Source organism: Metopolophium dirhodum, chromosome 8 (assembly GCF_019925205.1).
Source record: "Metopolophium dirhodum isolate CAU chromosome 8, ASM1992520v1, whole genome shotgun sequence".
Taxonomy (NCBI): Eukaryota; Metazoa; Arthropoda; class Insecta; order Hemiptera; family Aphididae; genus Metopolophium; species Metopolophium dirhodum.
In genome coordinates this window covers 20091951-20119834 of record NC_083567.1, presented here as the reverse complement: position 1 = coordinate 20119834, position 27884 = coordinate 20091951, and the positions used below count along the sequence as shown (strand labels likewise).

At 29.0% G+C, this 27884-nt stretch overlaps 1 protein-coding gene across 1 annotated transcript; it reads right to left on the bottom strand.

Annotated features, from left to right (window-relative positions):
- Positions 1–244: 244 nt before the first annotated feature.
- LOC132950481 (ATP-binding cassette sub-family G member 1-like) lies at positions 245–26060 on the bottom strand. The gene is made up of 10 exons (XM_061021969.1): positions 25361–26060; positions 10523–10640; positions 6487–6822; positions 4469–4710; positions 3764–3898; positions 3545–3678; positions 2480–2648; positions 2289–2389; positions 1685–1840; positions 245–1194 (listed from the first exon to the last, which is right to left on the bottom strand). The coding sequence occupies exons 1-10, from the start codon at positions 25509–25511 to the stop codon at positions 853–855; spliced, it is 1884 nt and encodes a 627-aa protein (XP_060877952.1). The 5' UTR covers positions 25512–26060; the 3' UTR covers positions 245–852.
- Positions 26061–27884: the final 1824 nt, after the last annotated feature.

Below are 27884 nucleotides of genomic sequence, written 5' to 3'. Positions count from 1 at the left end.
ATAGGATAACCATAAACTTTAAGTTTTTTGAAATGTTTTCTATCAACTTAACTTAAATAATTTAAAATTATCATTAACTTGCTCAGGCTTGGGTATATGTCACTGCCCTGATTTTCTGCATATAGTAATAGTCATATTATAACAATTATATAGTAATATTACTATCGAGTCCATCGGCTAGTTACGTTTTACTCGGACGGAATTTCGATATTACGAGTAGAAACATTAAACAAACGTTTTGATATAAAACGTAATAATATTGTGTATTACAAAAATAGACGGCGAGTAAAAAAACATTACAATTATAGTTATAGCATATCAAACGGTATTGAAAGACTTAACGTATTTGTGACAAACAAAAAAAAAATGCCATAAGTACGTTCCTAAATAAAACATTTTTATAAGAAAACAAAATAAAACAATTTTCTAGGAACTTAATTACGAGATGAGTGTTATTCTACATATACCTGGTATATAAAGCAACGTCATTGTAACGAACATACCACGGGTAAACAATATGAACCTCATCAGTTATTATCAGTTATCACAATAATTTATCTTTGTTATAATATTGTACTTTACAATAACAATTACATATATCAATAGCATATAGCCTCTTATTATTATATACACAACTGTAGTTTATAACATAATATTATGTATTATTACATATAAAAAATATTAATATATTAATCATCATCGTACACGCAATATACACATTACACGTACAAAATAAAACGTATCGCCTCGTGATTTTAAATAATAATATACACATAGGCAGGTATATAATTATTATAACTATCAGCGACTCAATAAGGCTCATCGATCCTATATCGTTGGTCAGATAGATATCTACCGCTTGTTCAGCCTGTACCATATGACCGTTGTGGTCAGCACGTAAGTGCACAGGAAAAAGAAGCATATGTAGAAAAATTCGGGATAGATGTTCACCTGGGCGAACTCCATTTCGGTGAGAAACTTCATCGGGTTCTTGTAGTGACAGTACATCTCGTCGGAGCACGGTAAGACGCCTCTGCCGAAACCGTACAGCGTGTACACCAGACTCTGGAACGATCCTCGTACGAAACTGAAATAGTGAAGCCACACATAAATGGCGGGTATGTCCGTAAATCGTATCGCGAAACCGAACACGGACAGGAGCACCACGAACACCGGTCCGACGAATACAGACACCTGAAACGAAAATTCACTAAGCATTATGAGTATGACCATAAGGTATACGCTAGGTATACGTTAAGGTTAGACACTATTGTTTATCTATATTGAGATATGAATCCTATAATATCAATACGACCATCATAAGTCATTGATGAAGTATCTGTTATGTATATTATATAACATCGATTAAGAGTTGAAAATAAATTAATAGGTAGGTACCTGCTTGTATAGTACGAAACAGTATCGTTGTAAAGCATTTTGATAGTATTTATATTTACACCAAGATACGACTATTTTCGTTATAATAATATATTGGGATTACGTATCCCTCAAGTAACAATAATAAATAATTATAATAATATTTCCTAATCTTATAGGTACTTAATTTGTTCAAACAAGGAAGTCAATATAGTACTCGTATATAAATACGTATTTCGATTGGAAAGTGGTGAACGACCAGTATTTATTAACAGATAGTGAATAGAAGCAATACAACAAAACTTACTTTGACTGGCATAGTGGCACCGCACAAGAATCCGGTACTCTGTGACGTCAGGGAAGTTACTACCAGGAATATAGTGAAGTAACTGAATCGCATCAATTCCAGTGGTTGGCTGGTCATAATATACGACGGCACAATGTAGACAAGGCAACACAGTATCTACGATAACACAAAAATAATTAATATTATAATAATTATACAACGTGCGTTTGTTACCATTTATAGGCATCCGCTTCTTGGATAAAAAAAAACTATACATTGTGTTCCACTTAATGTGAATACTAGTGTTTAAACACTAGCTGGGTTATAAACCAATCGTTTACTGGGATCAAAAAAAAAAACCCAAACCAATTATTAGGCTAGTGTGTAAAATAAATTACGAGACGCTTAAGTGCAATCTATCGCCGCAATAGATATTTTTTTCCTTTATTGTTATTTTTTTTTTTTATTATAAACCGTTTTAATACTATTTATGTGTATTGTATATAATATGATAATATTATGCGAAAGTTAAGGGTAATTAACAAAATATGATTTATGGATTCAATCGATTGATTTAATCCATTAAGCATAACTCGCTGTACTTTATTGTGTCTCGTGACCTCACCTGAAACGGTATTTCAACCAGCAATATGGATATCATGTACGGAAAAAGTGTGAACCAACTGTTAAAGTGTTCCCGCTTCAAGACCTTGTACTCTAATGGAACTGGACAGACAAAAACATAGGTTTATATAAATATTAAGAACGAAGATTACAGATATTATACACAATACTTAAATATTATTATATACTCACAAGACACGATAACGGCCATCTGACCGGTGTAAACCAAAAACAAATTGGTACCATACACGAACACCATGTTGCTGATCACCACCGACGCATCGTTGCCCACACCACGGTATAGGTATCCAAAAATAAGGGCAATGACTAAATGTGCGAGAACCCGCAACATAAGGTTTGACTGAAATTTTTTAAACCATCTACGTTAACACAACTATATTACAATAGAGTAGTTGAAACTTTATTTACGATAACTCCAAAAGTTGATTTTTCGCGTACGTGAAGTTGGAGCCACACTGTTAGCACACTTGCAACAAACACGACCAACAATCATATTCTTGGCGCTTGTTAGACGTTGTTATAAAGTTTTTATAACTTATTGGACTTTACTATCCAAGTTATGCATTTTTGGTGCCAAAATCACGTATTACAGACTAAAAGCTCGAAGTTACGGAAAACGATGTCAAAGAACTCCAAGACACTTGCTACTTGTTAGGCGTTTTTAGAAATGTTTGGCGCCTTTGCAGGTATATAACTCGGTAGGTAATGTCCAACAAGTTCCAAACAACGTCTCACAAGCACCAAATATGCTTGTTGGACGTGTTTTCGGGTACAAAAAGAGTGTTTTCAGTACCTGCAGTGGCGCCAATCACCTAATTTATCTATAGCATATGTCATAGTAGACTTTTTAGATAGGATGGGGGATATTGCAGTACTGCGGGGATCCCACTGTAGATCCAGAATTTACGTCAAAATAAATCATTAAACATTGCATTATGTAGGTGCTTTGATTACATCTATATTTAAAAAAAGGGGATGATGGGGGGGGGGGGGCTTGATGTATGATACCATAGTATTTTAAACCCTTAAGCGCCACTGAATACTATTTAGTATGGTGCCAACTTCCCGCAGGTTTATTTTCTCAAGTCACTACGTTCAGCATTATATATTTATATGCTATAAATATTATACTGCCCAATTTAACGAATATCGTACATATTTTTTTTCCGGATGTAATCGTGGAGTTCGTTTACAATTAGTTAATCCAATTTATTAATTGGTGTATATTTTACTCACTTTATTACGTTTGTACATGATTACATTTCGCAAATATAAATGATAGGCTTGTAAATAATACGGAGGTTTGTTTAAAATTTTGTATGTGAATGTTTGTTTCTTGTCAACAGCATTATTGTTTTTCAAGCATGTGCCTGCAAAATTAATACATTTCCATTTGAATTATCATCACGATCATTCATAATATTATACATTACAATAAATATAAAGTAAACGCACCATTTTCTAGTTGTAATTCTTGGTCCCCGGAAATTAAATGACAGTTATTGTGGTCCTTAATGTATGTGATTTTTGTTGTATCAGCCAGTTTGACCAGTACATCAGTACCATACTCACCTATTGCCACTTCGATCACTAATATTGATAAACAAAAAAAAAATGTATTATAATAATATACAATATAAATAAATTCAAAATACAAAAAAGAAATTGGGTATTATTAAATGATAAAATAAATCTTAACCCCATCTCACAAAGTTTTTATCTCATAATAAATAAAATACAATATAATCCAATAAATATTATAAGTTTAACTTAAACGTTTTATGTACTTTCAGGTAAGTAGGTACTAAACTCTAGAAACAAATGATAACTATTTGAACTTATATATTAGCAAATAATTCAGTATAGATATTACAGTTTTCCGTTTATACAATGGTATGGATTTCAATAGATACAAGTAATAAATATGAATGTTTAAAAAGTATTAAGATTAATAGATTAAAATATTATATACTTTTCAAAGAATATTATTTCTTACTGATAAGTTGATAACAATTTTCAACAATTTATACATTTAATTTTAAACTGGTTCAAATTACTTAAAACGATTAATCAAACATTTCATTGAATTTAATTGGTATAAAAATGATTTTTTTTCAAAAAGTCCCACGGGCTGAAAACCCAAGTTAATCTTATACTTACAGAAGTCTGCAGGGTTGTGGTATGGTGGACATACGATGGTCCGTTCGGCAAAGTAAGGAATAACGAAGTTGGGAGGTCCTTGGTAGATGCACTGGCCAGAGCTCAACGCATAAATTTGGTCAAATTTTTCAAACAGTAAAGCACTGGGCTGATGCAGTGTGCACACCATGGTACGGCTTTGGTTGTGGGCTAGGTCAGCCATCAGCGATACGAACTGGCTGCAAGATTGGCTATCCAAACCACTATGCAAATATATTCTAATTTAGTTTTGCGTCTCGTCATAATATAAATTAAATAATATAAACGCCATTAATAATATTTTTATTGTATTTTATACCTACATATACAATACATCATAGTACAATATATATAGGATTTTAATTCAACACATCAAAATCATCTATATGTTTTTATGAGATAAACAGACCATATTATATGTTTATTTATATGTGAGCATATTTGTATTCGCAGTATATCAATAATGTATCAATAGTCGTACTACAATCGTACCAAAATTACCATGTAAATACTATTAATAAGTGAAACACATTATTATTAATAATAACGGTAACAAATGGAACGATTTTGTGTTAAATAGGATTCAAAGTTCTAAAATGTACGTGTCCATAGAAAATAATTATATATTTCACTTTGGACCAGTCACGAGTTAAACATACATAGGTTTTCAACAAGGTGTCGCTAACACAAATAAAAAATATCTGTCGATGTATTGTTGGAATATAGCCGAGTAAAATGTCCTGATGTCATAGGATAAAAACTTAATATTATTAGTAACAGTTTTATGCGAGAGATCATCCGCTGACGTTCTGGATGACGTAATAATGAATGAATCATATAGTAATTAAAAAGAAAATAATGATAATAATATACGATGAAAGGATTGTTCCGTGTGGAACAACAAAACTGGTCCAACGGTTTTGTACCGTATAATAAATAATAAAAAATCAACAAAAAGTATACGTAAGATTACGTAATAGGTTTTAAACGATCATTTGATAAAAACCTGTACGTATTTTTGGAGTTTCATTCTACTTACGAGAATATTTATTCGGGTTTTATGCTTCTTTTGTGTTTTTTTTTCTGTAATCATTCATCAAACACTGAAGAGTACACCTATACGGCTATACCAGCTAAACGAATGAAACGTTAGGAAATTTGACCTTCAAAAAAGTCACGTCGTAACTGACTCGTGAAAAGCGTTATTAAAGAAACCACACTGCCGACCATAGTGCAGTATACATTATACATATTGTCATATTAGATATATATAATAGATTTATTTTATACAATACTTGTGACTTGTGACTTGTGACTTATAATAGTAAATCATAATCAAATAATTGTCTCATGAATTTAAAAAAAAAAAATGTCTACCTAAATAAATAAATAAACAAATGAACAAACCGTCAACTGGTGGTGAATTTTTTTTCCCATAAATTTATTTAAAAATGTCGTGTATACAATGGAAAACATATTATACCTAAGGATATTAGTCAACAATAGTACACAATAATTCAATGCTTATAATTATATCGTAATCAATAAAAACACACACAAATTACACGCAATACTCCCACATATTATTTATAGTTGTTTTTTAATTATAATCATGCATATACAAGGTGTAACGAAATAGCTGAAAAATTTACAGACTATGTATGTAATAACGGTTTGTTTAAAATTTAATCTTTAAACCAATAATAAAAAAAATTTTATTTAAATGTTATGATAAAAAAACATTGACTTTTATAGGGTACCTATATTAATAATGTGCATTATGTAAATATTATAGTAGCTACATTAAGCATAATAAATAAAGGTAAATTTATTGTAAGTTTCTATAGTTTCCGTTCTATAATTTTTTTTTAATCATATTTATCTACTTAAAAAAATCATATACCCGTTGTATTATATGAGAAACGAAATATTATTCATTGAAATTACTTAATATTAATAATACATGATAATATACATATCGTAAGATGTGCGGTACTCACGTGGTGGGCTCGTCTAGGAATAATATCGACGGGTTGGTTATAAGTTCTAAGGCGATTGACAGTCTCTTTTTCTGGCCTCCGGACAGCCTTTTGGTAACGGTGTCTCCGTGGATGGACAGCCCCATCGCATCCAGCAGGTCCTCCACTTGGCTGGCCTTTGATATCGCCGACACAGTTGTCGGTAACTTCAGGTGGGCCGCCACCGTCATTGATTCCCTGACGGTCAACAGGTCGCGAACGTAATCGTCCTGCTGTATGTAACAGCTGATGTTCGCCATTTGTTTTTCATCTCTTAACGAGTCGTTCAAATACACTTGGCCCGAACTTCCACTTATCCTGCAACGCACATTTAAATCCCGTCAGCCAAGTACTATATTGTAATACTATCACATATTTGGGGCATTCGGAAAACATATATATATGGCCCCAAAAAATCAAATGCTTATGCAAAGAATCGGGCAGCTATTAAAAAAATATAAATCAAATAAAACATCGTAACTAAAGTGAGGTTTTTAGTGCCTTTTTAAGTTTTAATACGGATAAAATGTTCACGCCTCTAGTCACGGATACGAATTTGACATCCATATGAGATATGGATATGAGATATAATACTATACAGAATACAGATGGCCATTAGGTACCAACTACCTGGAAAACCTGTAGAGTCAGAGAGTTTTAAATATTGTTGTTTGTTTAGGTATCAAAAATAATATCTCTTGTACAACAAACAATAATACATAACAGATTGATAATCTATTATTCTATAACAATAAACTAAAAACTTGTTTTACATTTTATTGAATACCTTTAACAAAGTTTTTTCCGAAATGAGTCGGGTCCCCGATTAATGATAAAAACTTAATATTGACTCCAAAAATAGTCCAAAATAAAATCCAATTTAATTATTTTTAAATAATACAATTACAACATAATACAAGTTATGAAATAATTATACTTGTTAAGCATAAAAGCGTTTTTGGGGGACTTATATATTATTTGAGTGGGCTAAGCCCCTAATACTTGCCTATATATGACATAACCCTTCGTTCAATTTAAATTCGCAATTAAATTATGGTTAGTAATTAATATATTATATATTATAGGTAGGTGTTGAACAGTATATGTTATATCATTATTATCATATTGTATCATTGTATAATTCACCAATAAAATATTGCGGAAATATTAAGTTGTTGTCCGAACTACTTAAAAAATGCACAGAGCGTTTCCTCCGTGCGATTTTAATTGGCCACGTCATCGCACGCGAAAACTACACGTGGTTCCAATTATTGATATTATCATATAGGTAAAGTATATGCACATGTTTATGTGATGATTAATAAAAATACGTTAAATTGTTTTTTTTTTTTTATATAGATTTAATACGACTTTCTTGATAATATAATAAGAACCAATGAATAAATTGAGTACACCTGCCTATACTACTCTATAACAAAATAAAATTTAAAAAAATTTTCAAAAATAAATTTTTTTCAGTTAATACAGCTACACAATGTAAGGAATTCACGGAAAATGTATTTATTAGTATAGGATGATATAGTTCCTATAAAGGGTAATCCAATTAGCTAATCTAGTTAATAAATATATACTATTTTAATCCACATAAATTTGTATACGGGGGGACGAGGTGGCCGAGCGGTCTAACGCGTCGACTGCGGCGCTGGCAGTCGCGGGTTCGACTCCCGGCCACTGGGCGGCATTTTTCTTCGGGCAAGTCACGGTGTCCGGAGAACAAGTGCCGCCATCCCCCCACCCCGGGGCACGGCAGAAACCTACGGGTGCCCCATTAGAAATTCTGCCAAACACAACACACACGTGTACCAACCTACCCAATATAAAACCTACCAAACCTACCCAATATAAAACCTACAGTACCCTCCCCACACCCAATGGCCTATGTTGCCGCGGGTTACTCAATAAAAAAAAAAAAAAAAAAAAAAAAAATTTGTATACATGGAATTTATATGTTTTGGATATTCTACCATATTTAGAGCTGAAAAAATATTAAAGAAATGAGGGTTATTCTATAAATATTTAAAGTAAAAATTAAAATGTTTGACAAAAGTATTTGAACATTTTTTAAATTACTTGTAACTTGCATAAGTATACCTATACTTATCTTGTATAAGTAAAAGAACTAAGTCCAAGATACACGCTAGTATCATTTTATAATTTATTATGATGTGACTAACTTTAATATTGTGTTGATTTTTAATTTCTATACATAAAATATTACATACACGTGGCTTATTATTCACGTACCTATAAGTGTTTGCCTGCATGGTTATCGGATCTTGAACAAAGAACAATATAATGCTATTGTTTGTCGGGAGTTTAATTCAAAATCATATTAGATTATCAACCCATCAAAATACAAATCATCTAATAAGTTCTTATAAAATAGCTCAATTTTTCCTCACAATATTTAATAGGTACAAACAAACTATATTGGTTCGTGTTTACATTTAAAACTAACCAAGCACATGATTAATTAAAATTAAGTGAACCGTACACAAATTTGTTTGTACTGCAGATACTAAGTGCTATACAGAGTGTAACAAGAGACATAACAAAAAAAAAATCCTGCTACTTAAACGTATGGAAAAAATTGTGAAAATTATATGATTGATAAATGATTTAAGAAATATACTCATATCAGTAAATTCCCAAAAATAATATTTAAAAAAAAGTTATTACGTTCTGAATTAATTTACTCAATATAATATTAATAGGTAATTAAAAAAATTCTAAGAAATAAACTACTTGACTTAGATAATTGTTTTTACCATCAAAATTGTTTTTATAATCATATTTACAAATCGGCTATTTTTAATTTTTCCAAAAATATTTAAATCATATTTTAAATTTTAATTTTCAGTATTAAAAAATAAAAGATAAATGTTTTATATTATATGCGTAGCACAAGTGACTATAAAATAAAAAATTTAAAAATATTGCTTTGAACAAAAGTTATTTCATCTGCCAGGTCTTCCTGTTACACTCTGTATATTTTATATTTTTATGGGATTTAAAAACTATTAAATTATTGCATTTTTTTTTGTATTTGTTTTTACAATAACAATAGTCAATATTCAACTAACAATTATCGTCATGGTTGTAGTAGAATAAAAGTCAGTGCGACATTCTTATTTCCCTTATTTTATTTACACAATCTGTATAAATTTAGTATAATAAGCGTATATTATGATATTAACTGAAAACGATTTAACACTAAAAAAACTTGATTTGGAGAAGCCGTCACTGACGACACTACTATAGGGATTTAGTTTAAAATAATAACTTAGGAATAATCCACGACATCAGTTTCTTTTCAACTTTTTGGGGAAAGTTAAATAAGTTTTTACTAGGATCTTTGCATGGCCATTTAAATACTTATGATTACGATTGCTATCATTTAGACTTAAAGTATAGGTAGTGCATTTGTGATAAATCGGAACAATTTTTCGGGTGTTATTTTTATTGTATTGAAATCGAATTATTTTAGCAAAGCTCTAATTCGCATGTCTAGAGAAAGAGCTTGTAAAGGTTACATTCTTAAGGAGGATTAGTTTAGATTTGAAGTGGATAAGCGCAGAAACGTGAACTCATATTTTTATTTAATGACACAGTAATTCATTTTAAACAATTTATTAGAAGTACAGTATGTAGGTAAATGTATACCTTATTGTATAATATGCGTCCAAACATTAGTGATAAGTTTAATACCTATACCCAATCATAAAGTAGAAATGCCCTATATTATATCAAAGTACCTAGAACATATTATATTTTTGTCGCCTTAAGGTCGCATGCATACAACGTTAAACGACAACCAAAATACTCGGTTGTCTTGTTCGACAAAAATTACATTTCCTACCCAGGTTTTTTTACTCCGAGAAAACAATAGCCCGTGAGCTAGCATTTATTAATAGTATATCTTAATGTATTCATAATTCTTAGTTACACACCGCGGTACACGACGCTTATTAAAATATTATTGTTTTAATGCACTCACGAGTATCCGGCGAGAACGTTGAGTAATGTGCTCTTGCCGCAGCCCGACGGCCCCATGATGGCTGTTAGTTGTCCAGACCGGAAACTGCCGTTGATGCCGTGCAAAATCTCTTTTTTCACTAAAAACGTAAAACAAATATTTATCGACCATGACACTTTAATTACACCTATTTTGGTAGGTACCTAGCTTAAGTATATCATTATCATTATTCAAATACCCATTCATCAGTTGTACAATAGGTTAGTATTGTTATGTTTGTATGTATACGACGTATACGTAACACGCGTGCAGTGTTAGTCTAGCTTTTACTACACTTCACTCGACGCTGTCGATTACATAAACACAACAATATTTAGTGAAATTAAATATTAAGATTTAAATACGACATCAGATAACGGTATGGGAAACTGTTATCTACACTCAACAAGTCCCATTAATATGACTCGACATACACTTCAAATAATATATAATTATATAATATTATATTATAGTCTTTTACTACTCCTGAGAGTAGAAACATAATAATATAGGGTAATGACAAATAAATAAGTGTAGGTATATGTTTATAATACCATACAGCATATAATAATTTCCTACATACTTGTAGGTACAGTTATTTAAAAAAAAACATCATCGAATTTGAATCATATTAAGAAAAATTGCGTCCAGTTTTAATTTTTGGGACGTTGTATTAAATCAGTTTTTATTTCATATTTTCATACATTTATTTTTCGAATAAATTGTAAAATATATTATCATATTACCAGCATATTGAGCAGTTTGACACGAAAATGCTTGATACTAGTGACTCGTGAAACACGCCGATAGTATACAATTGTATAACGTTTAATATATTTTGCAGTAATAAATAATAATGTATTTATTTTGTGATCAATCGGGCCGTTAAAAAAAATGTCTGACAAAAAAGCCGAGCTCGCTCTGGTAAAACTAATAATCTTTCATCGAATCTTTTTGATGATGCCACTAATCGTCTCAATCCGTCACCGATACCCACTCGAATCGACCCATGCCTAAAGCTTAATTAAAAAAAAAAAAAAACAACCAGCACGTCCACGGTAATTTTTTTCTCGAGAAGTCAAAGGTCGTTTTCGATTTGTGGAAAAGCAATGTCACCGAAGAACGAAATTATATACTGTAGTCAAATTGTCGGTCCACTGGGACGGAAACGAATTTCAAGGCGGAAATCATTCGTCATATCATTTGATAATATTATGTATGGGTGTATCACTGTCGCGTCGGATAGATACGGCTTTACTAAAAATTGTATTCTACTCGCAGGTTCACCTTATATATTGCACATTTCAAGGCTACAACCACAGGCGACGACACACACACATCTCTGAGTATTATTTAATTTTTTTTTTTGCTCCGATATGTACCTATAGGTATAATAAGCACTTTTTTTTACACAGTTATTGAAATGTTTTTGTCACGGTATAATTTTATCATTATTATCAATCAACAATATTAAAAATACATATAAATATTATACAAGTGATCGAAAAATGATAAAAAATAAAACGAGTGAAATAGAGGTAGATATGGTATTTTTTATTTTTTTTCAAAGTATTTCCGTGTATAGTTTTACAAATTTTACCCTTCATAATCGATACGTCGACATACTGCTTGTATACAACATATTGTTTCTTTTTCTTCAATCAACAACTAATTATTGTTTATTATTTATTATTTACAATATTATATCATATTTTTATAATTATAAAACATAAACAATCCAATCAACTATCGCAAAGATCGTAGGTAGGTACATGAAAATAATTTGGGTCATTCGACGGCCGTGACACTCAACTTGCCCAGTTGCCCGCATTATAGCTATACTGTTAGTTCGCCTCCTTGTGCGTATTATTATATTGTACAGATCGAAGGCCGTCAACGGCGGTAACGCTTATACAGAAATGTATTATTCTGCTACCGGCAAGTGAGATTCGTAAATAAATATTACAATGATATAAATTACAATTACAATATCCTCGTTGAATAGTAAAACTCCCGTGGAGTGATAATATTGTTTATATTTACTAACTTTTGGTTAATTGTTTACAGTATTCGTCGTGACTTCTTCCCCAGAAACCATCCGACTAGATCTCGGTGTAGCACTGTGGCTACAGCCTAGCTATAATGATTACTATTATACCTAACGAAAGAAAAAAAAAACTACAACTATATGGGCTTAGGTTTTTTTTAATTTTATAACCGCCATCGCACGTCTCCAAACATGATAAGCAGCAGGCTGAGAATTCACTATAATATTATCGTTGATTGCATTCGATAATATTATTATGATATTAGGTATTATAGTTTGTTTTTTTATTGCTTCGACGAAACATAAAATTTTTATCGAGTAGTTACCATGTAACTTTTTTTGTTACTAATAAATATAAAGTAGATGCACATTACAGCACAAATATGTTTTACGGTGCGTATTGTGTTTAAATGTATTTCAACATAATAATATTATACACGGATACAATATAATGTTTAGGGATTTCGAAGTCGTTTGATAAGTTGTGTTCATAGTAAATAAAATGAAATGTATTAAATGTTACAAATGTCAAACGATAATGGTTATCACTAATTTATGTTCCGAAACGGCTTTGGGAAAATAGAATCAGAATAAAATATAGATATGTATATGAAAGTTTGTATTTACGATAACATTTTGTATATCCAATAACATGTTTGTATACATATTATAGATTAGGTACATTATGTCCGTATATTATACGAATAAGGAAAAACCATTAGTATGGAGTTATAATATTATATACAATATAGTCTCGTCACGACGCACTAAAATGAGGGAATTGATTTTAATTTGTATATTTACTAAATTCACATTTGTAAACATTATTTTTATTATAAATACCTAATACAATTTTTAGTTTATACCGATTATGCTGTAATATATATATAGTAATGTAGTTTATAATGACTAAGAAACAAGTCCCATAATATGATCACAACATGTCAACATAACGACATTGAAAACAAACTAAAATTCTAAAATATACAATATACCTATATTACCTATCTATATTATCGTACGCACCTATGCATGACGTATAGAATTTTGTAAAAATGTTTATATTTATGAATAAAATATTGTAAGTTTCATTTTAAAAAGTGAAGCTTATGGAGTTAGTTCTAGACTGACCATCATAATTTAAAGATTTTGAACCAACTAAAACATTTTAAATATCCAATCACAAAATCGAAGTAGGTACTTATTAGTAACTAGTTACTACTCAGTACTCACATCTAATTTATGAAATTAATTGAAAACTGAAATTATAAATAGTAAAATACATTTTTATGTAACAATTTAAAAAGTAGATATTTATTACTCGAAATCATTTTTTATTTAGTTAGTCTACTCGTTTGTTTTTCTGTAATTGTATAAATCTTACCATTCACTATATAATGTTTTTGGTTGACTATAATACAAAGATGAAAGTATCATCAAACTCAATTTGAAAGCAACTATAATCGCATTAAATACATATTGTACACATCAAAGTTAATTTTCAACCAATGATTATGTAGGTACCATAAGTTTATTATATAAACATAATGGAGACATGAAGTCCTTATATATAAAAATGTTATGTTCCTAGAATAAAATAAAAATTGTATAACCAATAACATCAATAGGTAATAGCTGGGAGGTACTCTCAAAATCTAAAAGTGAATTGGTTGGGTTAGATAATAAATAAAATTTATAAAATGTTGTAAAATATAATATTATAGTAATAAAATAATTTATGAACAATATTTATAGGAATAGGTTATATAATTAATTACTAATTACATTTAAACCAGTATACATATTATTGATAATTTTCAATATATATTTTGTACATAAAATTCTTATCATTTAAGTCATACAAATTAAAAATGTAGGTTTTTTATTGCAATTATTTCGCAATGCAATAAATAAAACATAGCCCGAGCTATGGGCTAAATATCATGAAAAAATACACAGAACTTATTCTCTACAATATAACACTAATAATCGGGAAAAATATTTTATTTTCTGCTGGTTCTAACCATTAGGTACTATTAATTTCATAAAATGTTATCATTTTGATAAACGCGCTTGATTAGGTGTTAATTATTAACATCTTTATAAAATATCAGCTGTTTCGTGTATTTAAGAAGCAATGGTAGAAACAGGAACAAAGATAAGAGTTTATTGAACTGTATGAAAATATCGAATTAACTACTCAAAAAATGAAGGAATTATTTGAAAAGTAGAAAGGTTATTATTTTATCAATATTATAATATTTTTAAATGTTGTATATCAGTTTATTCTTCGAACCTATTTGGTTTGTTATTACTTATTAGAGTGTTCAAATGTTTTAATTTAATTAATTAAACTAACTATTGTCAGTCAATGAACCTTGTTAGACGAAACAGTGTTATTCTTTCAATAAAATATGTAAATCTTAGTAAATTTGTGTAAAAATTCCAATGACATCAATGCTAGATATTATAATAGAAATGGCTTATAGATTACGAAATATTGATGTTTTTCGGTAATTCTAGTCATATATTTAAATTTTAAACTTCTCATGAAATATTTGTATAATTGTTTTTATTATTATTATTATTATTATTATTATTATTATTATTATTATTATTATATATTATATTGTTCTGAAAGTATGTATTCAGTATTGTGTCATAAAAAAGAACAAAAATTGTACTTTATACAAATATAATACACACAATCATCATTATTTATTTACACAATACCTACATGGAAATAGAATTGCTCAAATTAAAAATGTAATTAAGATATTAAATAATTGAAATAAAACAATTGAAAACGTAAACCATAATAATATTAATAATAAGATAGATACACGATATGATAATGTACGAGTAATATACCTGCAAGTTCTATGTAGGTAGTTCAGTAGTTTAGAAACATTTAAATATGTCTTGCAAACGTTATTTGAGATAATTTTAGATTTGTTTTTGGCACAAAGCCTCAAAGATCCTAATTAGTTGGCTTAATACCACATTATCTACTATTTACGAACAACAATAAGACGTGATAGAAGAGGTTATATGACAGCCAATACATCACCTTGTTTCTATAGGGTATATGTTTTATCAACCAACAAATTGCAACAATACCACATAGGTACAAAATCAAATATTATTTTAATTTCAATAAAAACTCGGAAGTCCTAGATTTATCTCTCGTTTTATACATTATTATTATATAAGACCATATTTTTAAACACACTTTCGATTATTATTGTTAGTCGGCCATTGACATTACAGAAAGCAAACCGGTTCAAGGTCGCCAAGACTCCTGTTTGCCACAATAAATCACTAATAATTAATAATTAATTTCAATTTGTGTAGAAACATTACTAATAACTTGGTTATGACTTTTAATTAGTTTTAAATGCATATCTATTTTAAAATCGGATGACATGAACTATTTGCAAACATTATTATGTATTCCATATTTTTAAGCATAGGTACTTGTAGGTAGGTACCTATATAATACATCGATATATTTCTACCGAATGCGTATTTAGTATTCTAATAGAATCATTTTTTCCTAACATTATAATAATAACTAATTAACAACATATTAAATTATAATTAACTAAACAAGTGGATATATTATTAATTATTATGTTTAATATGATTTAACTACCTCAGTTGTGAATCCAAAAGGGGAGGTATAATTTATCCTCCAAACCCAGGAACATCCTAGTTTAACATACTAATATTGAAATCTTAGTATTTCCTATTGTTGGCTAATCGTTTACCATTTTAGAACTTTAGTTGGTAGGTACCAAGCTAATTTGATTTATACTTAAAAATATAGCTTTATGTTTGATACTTCTAATCAAATAGAAAAGTAACTGTATAGAGTAAAATATTATGTATCAATTCTTAATTTCTTATTCTCTATAAAATAAAACAATTGATAGAATAATATATAAACAGTGATTCCCAAAATGCACTCAACTTATTAGGTACAAAATCTTTAATGTTAGAATTTGTTGTTTTTCTACAAAACTCACTGTAAAACGTTTTCCATCATTATACCTAATACCTTAATTATTACATAAGGTGTGTATAGTAGAGGTTATAATAATGCCAAGGCCAAAAGCACTAATTGAAAGGTGTTATACTCATTGAGTCATAGGTAGCATTCGTTCAATAATAAGTTCGGCAATATAAAATCGTATTTCATTATTTGCCGAAAACAGTATCCACCCGAATCGGTAAGATTATATTTTGATATTAGAAAAGTTTCGTAAGGAAAACTAACGATACGACAAACGGGAACCGATTTTTCAGATCGCAGTCGTCACGCCTCGGAAATGCAGCGCGTGGCACGGCGGGATCGTAATAAAAAATCACAAACAAAAACCAGAAGTGACAATGATGACTACACCTACCGAAATTATTACCATAGTGCGCTTCGTATTTTTATTATATATTTTGTGCATTGTCGCGTTCCGTACAGACGTCACACACGCAACTGCGTCGAGACGCGCCGGCAATATCAAATAATGTCGTACGTGTCGTCGGCGCCGGCGTAGGCGGTGATGGTTCGTCGAGTTATTATTTTGAATCCCACGAATATGATTTATTTATTCGCGATGATCAAAATTAATATCACAACTATAATATTATTATCAAGGACGATTAATCGCCAGAACAGGAAGGAGAGTATACCACATCTTCTTATACTATCTCAGGCTTAAGCATAGGTGTTTATACGTATGAGCGTATTGCGGTAGGTGTATGTATAATGTATATTCATATATTATACTATTTAAATTTTTTTGATCACTGTTTATCGAAAACCGTCACGCGTCACGTATATCCGTTGTTCTGTGAATATTATAATATTATGTTGATATACTATTGATATACTCGTATATATAAGTACCTATATTAAAAATCTACATTTGTTATGAATGGCATAAAAATGGCTGTATTGGGTCTTTGATTGAACGTTTAGCGAGGTCTATTACTTTAAACTTAAAATGTTATATTAATAGAAAAAAAATCTAAAAGCTTGCATACTTCTTACTGGACGACTGACATATGGTTTAGACTTTAAACTTTAGTGATTTGCTGCTTTAGAATGATGGATGTGCAGGTTCAAGTGATAAGAAATGTAAGTAGTTGTAAATTACATAGATGATAATACCAGAGAACTAAAATCAAAAAATTATGCTCATGCAAATGACGTTACGACTGTAGCTGATCCATATTCTGTGTTATATAATACGCACGGGTTACGCGGTGAGCATACATTGGTGCAGAGAGATGACGAAGAAACTCATCATCACTCGATCGGCGTCCTAACAATAAGACATTGACTGATTGACTAACATCAGAAGATGAGTATGACTTATACGATTCATTTTAGTGTGTACGTAGGTACAAAACATTTCCTGACAAAATCCAAATTTACTTTACCTAATTGTTAACTGATATTTGTTTTGATCTCGAACTTTGACGTAATAACATTTTTAAACAATTCACACCGTCATTCGATTTCAATACGTACCAATTAATGTTAGGTACGTTCTACTACGAAGACTACAGTTACCTAAAGCACTTGTTTGATATCTGAAATGGATATTATACTCTCATTACATAATATGAATATTTTAATTTGAAAAAACCATAAGTCATAACCTTGAATCTTGATGACTATACATTAAAAAAAGTAAGTAAAATACTCACAATAAATTTCAAAATATTTAAATTCAGAAGAACACGAACAATTACACGAGCAATATTTAAACATCGTCATTTATTATTAACATAATATAGTATACAGTCACTTGTCATATTATATGTATTCGAATACAATTTGGCTATATTAGCAAAGAATTAAAAAGTTAAAATAACACGTATAGGTACCTACCTAGTTATATGCAATTAGCATGACAATTATAAAATAAATTGAAAAGAACACCAAACAAATATTTTTTTAAACAAATAGTTCTTATCAATCGTATACCAAGTATAAATCAAATTAATATTATAATTATAATAGCTAACACATGTATTCACGTGGCTAATAGCGTACTGATTTAAACGCTTTAAATCATTTGTTGACCAATCAAAATCTACAGAACGACATAATGATTATTTCAAAATCATAATGATTCAAAATAATTTAACCTGACCCATGCATACCGTGGTTAAGACTCAGATATCACATTAGAAGTATTAAGTTATTAATTGTACATAATATGACAGGGATACGTTTGGGATACATATTGAGAAATTATTTAATATAATGACTATAGGTATTATGTATTGTTTCATACTATTAAAATTGAACTCAATATTGTTTAATTTACTTCTTAAACAATACATCAGATACCTACCACGATTCATTAACATTTAAACCTATTTTTTATTCAAAAAACAATTGCAAAAAAGTAAAGAAATATAATTCAAATATTAATGCAGTATTATTCATCACAGAGGCTCATAATAGTCTCGTAAACAATTAAAGCCTTTAGACTTTAGGACTTTGGCACATTAATGTTTTATATTATTAGTTATTACTCACTAGATATAATATAATAATATGTTATATCGATCAGGTTCATTAGAGTTCAACAATTAAGTCTTTAAAATGATGGAATATTAAAATCATTTGAACGTGTAAAAAATATTTTGTTTCTACTAAAATGATAAATAATAATAATTGATAAACACACATCATGTATAAGTAAATAATATATTGTACAGTGTCTTCCAAATTGTGTATAGGTACGAGTATAATATGAATAAAATCGATATATTTTCTTAAAAAATACTATTTTTGTACACATTCTAAGTTATAAAATGAATTTCTGACTCCATAGTTGGAAAACGTATTAACAGGTTACTTAATAAATATTGTATAAAATTATTCAATCAGATATTTAATAATAGTTTATTACTAAGTAGCGTATCAAGTTTAGATTAAAAGAGTTAAGTGGCTGGTAACACTTTTTCTCCACCAAGATGTAATACTGCACCAAAATATTCATGTACGTTGAACAGTATATTACGAGGTATATTATTATAATATTATCCAATGTGTAATCTAATAAAGTGCAACTAATTACGCATTTTATCTATAATTAAAAAAAAAAATTATGTGGAATACCAATGGTTCATAATTATATCATCATCGTGTAACATTACACAAAGATATCTATATATAATAATTTATGTTATGATATTATATTATATAGAATGCGGTCGACGCAGTCATCCGTCTTCATAAAATATCAATACCAACAGCTGATGATAATATATCCGAATATATCCCTACACAGTTGGTTCTCAATTCACCACCACCTTCGTGTAATTTAACTACCTATTATAATATGGTCGTATAAAAATTACTTATCATCCAGCTTAGATTTCGAGCAGAGTGACGAAGAGTGTATTTTATTTTTATTTTTAGGTATGTCTATCATCATCTTTTTGAGCAGTAAGAATATGCTTAGATTTTCAACTTAAAAATATCTTTTCTGGTAGGAAAGTGAATCTATTTGGAGCTTTAGGGACTCAAAAGTAAAAAGTTCCAAAAATAAAAAAAAAATAGGAAAAAAAGAGAATTTTTTAGCAAAACCAATTTTTTACCAAGTCGATTTTGTTGTAATTCAAAAGCGAATAACTCTCGGAATAACCGTGGATACTTGAAATTTTACCAAATGTTTATATTACCATTTTCTATACATGGCATTGACACTTTTTAAGTTATTTATGAACTTTTAAAATTGTTGATTGTTTTTGTTTTTTTTTCTATAGGTATCTAAATTACTAAATGTTGATAAAAAAAATGTTTACTCAATCAAAATGCTTGAATATAATATACTACAAAGTTCCCCATAACTTGTTATAATAGCAGTTCAAAATATTTAAGATAAATATGAACAATTTGTTTTTTAAGCATTTAAATTTTGAAGTTCAAATGTTGATAAAAAATCACGAAAATGTGCAAATTATTTTGTAGTTAACATACCTACATCTTACATAGATACGTCTAAAGGTATTTTATTTCATTTTTTTTTTGCTCTTATTTTCTACGGATTTTTTATGGCGCAGGGCAGAAATTCACATTTATTTATATTTATTATATAATTATTAAAGCAAGAGACCTCGTACCCTAAAAATCTCTAAATATGTACAATCACTGTATCAAACATACACTCTTAAAATATGCATTAAAAACTGAAACTTTTTATAAATACAATTATTCGAGCAATTATTTATTTATGTTGTTATTTACTTAACATGTTAAATCTTAACTTAAGTTGGGGAAAACCAGAACCTACAGCAATAACTATAGATCATAAAGATTAAAGAATGCCTATATAACATTGACAAACTAACACTGATTGATCAAAGTATCCAGTGACCCTTAAAATAATCATACAATATCTATATATTTAGAGTCTGTGTGTTGATAAAATGATACCGGCAGACGGAAGTTTATAATTTTAACTACAAATTAAATTAAATCAAATACCCTTTTAGTCATATCATTTTTTTTTTAACCAATTAAAAGAAAAATTAAATACTAATTTCGAAATAGGAATAAAAAAATATGCACTTAAAATGTGAATGTAACAAAATATGCACTAATACATTGTTTGATCACTATTGGCTAAATTAATATTTTTTTATAATTTAGTCATAACTCATAACGTATTTTATTTTATTTTAAAGTACAACTGGTAGGCGGAAGCTGCAGATAAGTGATTAACTAATAAAACATCGAAATACGATTGTATACGCTAACATAGTTACATTATACTTTGTGTAAATAAAATATTGAAATATTGAAATAATAAAAAAACTAGGACAGGATACAGATTATAGTTGCTGCAGAATACAGGGTACCTACTTATAACATACGCATACTCGTTTAGTCGTTTCGATTCACCTCGGTGCAGGATAGTGGTGTATTTAACGTGTAATTGAATCTTGAAAGCAAAGCTATTTGAAATAATTGCATTTTAAAAATCCTGCTTTCAAACTCTAACAAATGCATATACCCACTGTTAATTTGCTGGTATATATAAGGTTATACATATATAAGTAATATACTAAATTGATATATTTCTTAAATCACATATTAATATTTCATTAATTGCTATCAATAAAACTTGACCTCAACAACCTTGGTTACGGAAATATTTAAAATAATGATTATTCACATATATTATTTATTTTATTATAACTTATGGTTATGCTTATGACAAAATATAAGTAAAATATAATATAGTTATACTTTATAAGTATAATCAATTCATTTTTGAGTCAATATTACAATTTATGAGAGTACAATTATAATTAGTTTGGTACCTTTTTTAATTTAATGAATAATTAGTACCTTTGTATTAAGATTCTACAACAAATATAGATTAAGTAAATGCATAACTTCTACTTCTACATACATATATTAGCTAGGGTATACAATTACTATATTATCAAGAGATAAAAATAAATAATATCTGTGATTGATATTGTTTATTAATAATAAATTATTATTATTTAACAATATTTCTTTGTGGGTATAAAGGCGAATATAGTAATCCGCTCATTTAAAATTGTATACAAAAACCTTCATTTACAATTTATCTACATTATACAGCACATAGGTACCTATGTACAAATGTTAAAGGAACTTTAGAACAAAATTTAACAAAGTTAATTTATTTAAATAAATTTTGTAATTATTATTTTAGTTAGAAAATGTCATACATTTTAAAAACAAATTAAATAAGTTTATAATTAATTTTAAAAAACTTCTTGTATTCTATGATATCCATGTAGATGATACAATCAATAATAGTAAATAACAATTTGTTTAGAATGAAAACCTTAAATTATCCATCCAGTTGAATTTTGGAATTGTGGAAATGTTTTACAATAAAAGCATTGTAGTAATACTCCGTGGACGACCAGAAAAATTGACGTACCTATACAATAGGTACTATAGTTTCCATTCATTTCAATTTTATCTATAGGAACGGATGAATGCTCTGTGTTCCATTGAAAACATGATTTTACAATCTTTTATACGTTTTAGTACCTATATAATAATAATATAATATAAGATATTTATTTTAAATTACATAGATAATTATTATTTTAAGCATTTTGATATACATTCAAAATTAAATCATAAATCAATTAAAATATCCAACAACATAGAAATATATAATTGTGTATACTGTATATAATATTTAATATGAATGTTTTAATCGAATAAAAATCGTTGAACGTGTATAAAAATGACTTACAAGACTACAAGAGTTAAATCCAAAGTGTGTACATAAAATATACCTATTCATTATAAATTATTCATAGAGTTTATTTTGAGTGATGAATTCCAGATAGTCTATAACTACAAATAAATATAGGAATTTAGAAATATCAAAATTATAGAATAGTAATTTAACCTTGGTATTTATAAAATATTGTATTGACAGAGAGCATCGAATTCAATGTATTAGTATATAAATGTTTATTAAGAAACTATAATACACTTCCTACAATTATTGAGAATTATAACACACATATTATTATGTTGATGTTTATTTAATGTTCAATTAATATAAAAAACATGAATAAACATTGAATAAAAATTTTGAAAAAAAATTACATTACGATTACGTAAACTTTGAAAGGTGTAACCGTTAGGTAGATATAATATCTTTGTTTTCTTATGTATAGTCAAATTAAACTTATATATCAAATAATATACTTATTTGTAAATATATGTACCAATGTGCATTGTGTAGATTAAAAAATTCAAAAATATTGGAGTTATGTGGATATTTATAATGGAAAACTCAACTCAAAACTGTAATGATAAATCCCCGAATACATTCAAAAAATTATAACGAGCTGAACTCGATTTATATGTCAAACAACAGTCAACAAAAACGTTACAAATAATAATTTGTATAGGAATACCGAATAGGATAATATGTAATGTAGTTAAATTATAGTATATCTATTTTTACTAAAAAGTAATATTATGTATACTGTTTGGTGGATTTGAATGGATTTTTCATTTTTCTAAATCAGATTATTTATAATTATGTCGGCCAGACTAGACCATATAGAGTACCTTGAATACAATATTACAATATTATACATATATAATATTATATTATTATTATGCGTTACTATATTCTATACATTTTGAACATCTTTATTCATTAACTTTTTTTTTAACGAGGAACTAATAATGTTATAAACGTTGGATAATTTATAAACGTTATAATAGCCGAACAGCCTCATCCAGAATCGTTTTTTTGAATATGATATAAAGTATCTACCTATTATTGATTTCAAATGTATAGTAGGTACCTAACAAATAATAATATTACACTACTATCTAACACTGATATGAACGAAACGATATGAGTGACCATCACGTAGTTATGTATCCTGTCCAACTATGTTATAATTTATTGAATACATTGTAAGAAAATGCTATTTTTTTATCGACTTCAAAACTCATAACTACAAACAATCAGTATTTTTTTTTTTTAAAGGTATATTTTACTATTTATTTTATTTCTATAAACTTGACCCCATATTTTACCTTGACAATCATTTTTTTTTCTATTTTATTTTTTTATAAAAATCAATTCTTCCTATAAAATATAATCTATTATCTACATAGTATTTAAATATATTATTGTTTTTAATCTTATTTATTTTGTACTAAAAGTCTGAATACCGATTTATTGTATATTATTATCACCGTATTTACAACCTACTTATAGTATATTATAGTAAGACGTATAGCATATTCACCTCGTATAGATATAATTGTATACCTAATGAAATTAATAATTATTTATTTACCTATAATAGAATGAATTTACATTCTAAATTCTGTTTCATTAATTAGTTTACATTCTTAGTAATTTATAGTTTTTATTCTATATTCTTAGAAAATTATATTTAATATTCAATATTCTAATAGTTCTCAAAAAAAAAACTATTCTATACAATACAAATATAAAATGCATAATTAGGTAGGTATATATATTTTATAAGTACCTATACCTACCACTAATATAGTTATATTTGACGATAAAATTACTAATTTATGTAATAGGTACCTGTAATAATAATAATAATAATACACATTATTTTTAAAGACACATCACAACGAAAATTATTATTACTCGAAAGTTTCATTCAAAATATTTCACTTCCTCCCAACATTGATTTTTAAGTATAGTTTTCGGTTATATAACCGTCGTGTTATCACACTTTCCACTCGTGCATCTAAAAACAATGATAACAATAATAAACACAACATCATATTATTAAAATATGATGCTCATTTGTGTGGAACTCAATTTATCGTAAAATGTCATCGCAAAATACTATTGAAACCTATTATCTGCACAAACCATCGTTATCATTTTATTCGTGTAAATAATTGACCAAAATAATAATGCTGAAATAAAACTGATTTGATAAATGATTTTGATTTTGCAATAGACATTGTAAGTGTGTACCTAATAATATATAATATAGTATGTGCATTGGCACATTGTACGTAGATATACCACGATGAACCGAAGATTTCCTATGCACCTACCATAAGTTTATTATTTATAGGTCCCTTTTATTACAATAGTATAATATTGGCATATTGCCTGTTACCACCTAGATCCGTCAATATAATAGGTAGGTATGACTAATAATATTATAAAGCTAGGTGATACCTATTATAGTGGCGTTGAGCCGACACTAACCTTTTTTGAACTTGCTGAACGTGTTTACGGTATAGGTGAGATTTTCGAAAGACAAGTCGACTTCGGCCTTTTTCGGAAACAATTGAGATTTTTTTCCGATCACGTTGTTGTTGGACGCGTCATCGGTCCTGTATTTGACGTCGGTCGCCATAGCTTCTCCGTATGCGTATGGATATTGATAATAATATTATTATTCCGATGCACTGAGCAAGTGCGACTGTGAGCTTAATATGTCGTGCAAAAAAACCAACAGTCGGGCGGGGTGTATGTGTGCTTATATAGTGTTATAGGTACAATATAATATTGCCGGTTAATACGACGACCTAGGTGTATCACGTCACGTTCGGACGCGGTAACTATACGTCATATTATCGAGACTGTGTCCGCCGTCAAGTAAGATCGCCCGGCGACTTGTCGCACGCGAAACTGGTCGAGAACAGGACAAAAAAATTATCGATCACGCAAAAACTAATTTTATTTCCGTCCGCGGCCAGAACTCGTTTTTCGCGTGTTTGATGATATTATTGTAATGTGTGATTTCCGGCGGTCCCATTCAGCGGCCATGCGGAGCCATAAGATATTGGAAAAATTATAATTTTGAGAGGGAAAATAGAAAATGTAAAACACCAACGACGGACGACCGGCCGCTGTCACTACTGGTGAACAGTAGTGTGGTGCAGCTAGTGTGTTCGGCGTTGAGCTCGGTATATTATTATTATCATCATTACTCTATGCCCTCCGCCGCCGCCGCCCACCACTCCCCTTTTTAGGATCGGCGCCGATAGCGTGTGTCGCATGCGGTAAAATGCCGCCGAGTTCCGCCGCCGCCGCGCGCCGCGCCAAACCATTATACGGCCACGGCCGGCGCGCATGCGCACCCTTCCGAAACGGGGTGCGCAGGGACCGTATCGGGCGAGAGTGCGTCATACAGGCTGATCTTCGCAACGCTCGAATCGTCCGCGATAATAATAATAACATATTGTACAGTGTGCCCGCGATTTCGGTTAAATAGCGGCAGCATCGTTTCGTCTCATGGGTGTAATTGGGTAGTTTAGAAGTGATTAAACCGCAAACATGTTAATGGTAACTTTCTCTCTCCTGTTCACAATATTTTAATAATTAAAATATTTATCACTAAAAACGAATTTGTTATTACTCTATTTACATGACGTGTCTAATTTTTTTCTAGCCACCTGCTCAAACCACGACTGCAGCTGTCTTCAACTGTCCGCGAATGTGTTTAAGCGTATAGGGTACCTATATACGCACAAGTCTAACACTTATGAACTATGATATTACTCTCGTACGATGTTGTTGTAGGAGTTCAGGATGCACTCTATCGAATTTAGTTTTAACAATTAAGCGTAGAAAGAAATATTAAATAATTTATATACAAGTGAGTAGGTACTGTGCTACTAGGCACTAACAATACCTTATGAATTATGATACATCGCGTGTGATTGAAAACGTTTTCTAAAAATAGCATGGTACATGTCTTACATCGTTGAACATTAAACATATTTAATCATTATGAATTATGACTATTAAAATGTACAGACGATTTCAACCAATTATGATTCATGAAAACCCATTGCAATAGAGCATTATGGCAAATAGAGTAATCGTTTAGAATTAATATTATATTATTGAAGTATAACTGTATAAGTGATGGCTGATAATAATAAAGCATTATAAAATTTAATTCCAAATTCACCGAAAGCTATAAATCAGTGTTTTATAGCCTATAGGTATATACAAGGCTGGGCATTAACGAGTTAAAAAGTTGAAGTTAAGTTTAAAAGTTAATTTTATTTTAACTTTTTAACTTGACTAGTTACTTTTGGCTTTTCATTAACTTGACTGTTAACTTACTAAATTTCTTTCTTAATTAACATGAAATTAACAAGTTGATTTTTCATTTTAAGAAGTAAGTTAAGTTAATTTATTTTGTTTTTAATTTTATAATATTTCACCATTTCAGTCTATTTCGTCTTCATGTCAAAAAATATGTATCGTAAATTGTTTAAAGTTAAAAATGTATATCATTCAAATCTAACTTATATGGAAATACTATATGAAGTAATTAACACTATATCCTATAATTTAGTTTTGGGTTGGAAAAAAATTAAGTACACTAGCGTTATATAAACAAATTAACTTTTTTTTAACTTAATAAGAAGTTAACAAAAAGTGTATATTAACTTTTAACTTAACTGAGTTAACTTAGAGTTAAATTAACTTTTAACTTTTAACTTTTTGTTATTGGTGCATATTAACTTAACTTAAGTGAGTTAAAAAAAATCATTAACTTGCCCAGTCTTGGGTTTATAGGCAGATAGCATGTGCATATATAATATATAATTATTTCTATATTAAATATATCGCAGTAATGTAATATAAATTATGTCCAACATTAGATTTAAATATCATGCACCAGCAAAAATGTACATATTATTGACTTTAGATACCTAAATCATCGATGATGATTATTATTATTTGATGACTCAACGTTTATATTATATAA

Excerpts from the sequence above, each read along its gene's own strand:
- LOC132950481 (XM_061021969.1), bottom strand. The coding sequence starts at position 25,511 with ATGGCGACCGACGTCAAATACAGGACCGATGACGCGTCCAACAACAAC. Across the intron at positions 10,641-25,360 it reads GTTCAGCAAGTTCAAAAAAG|TGAAAAAAGAGATTTTGCAC; the intron begins GTTAGTGTCGGC and ends TTACGTTTTTAG. Across the intron at positions 1,195-1,684 it reads GTGCCACTATGCCAGTCAAA|GTGTCTGTATTCGTCGGACC; the intron begins GTAAGTTTTGTT and ends TTTTCGTTTCAG.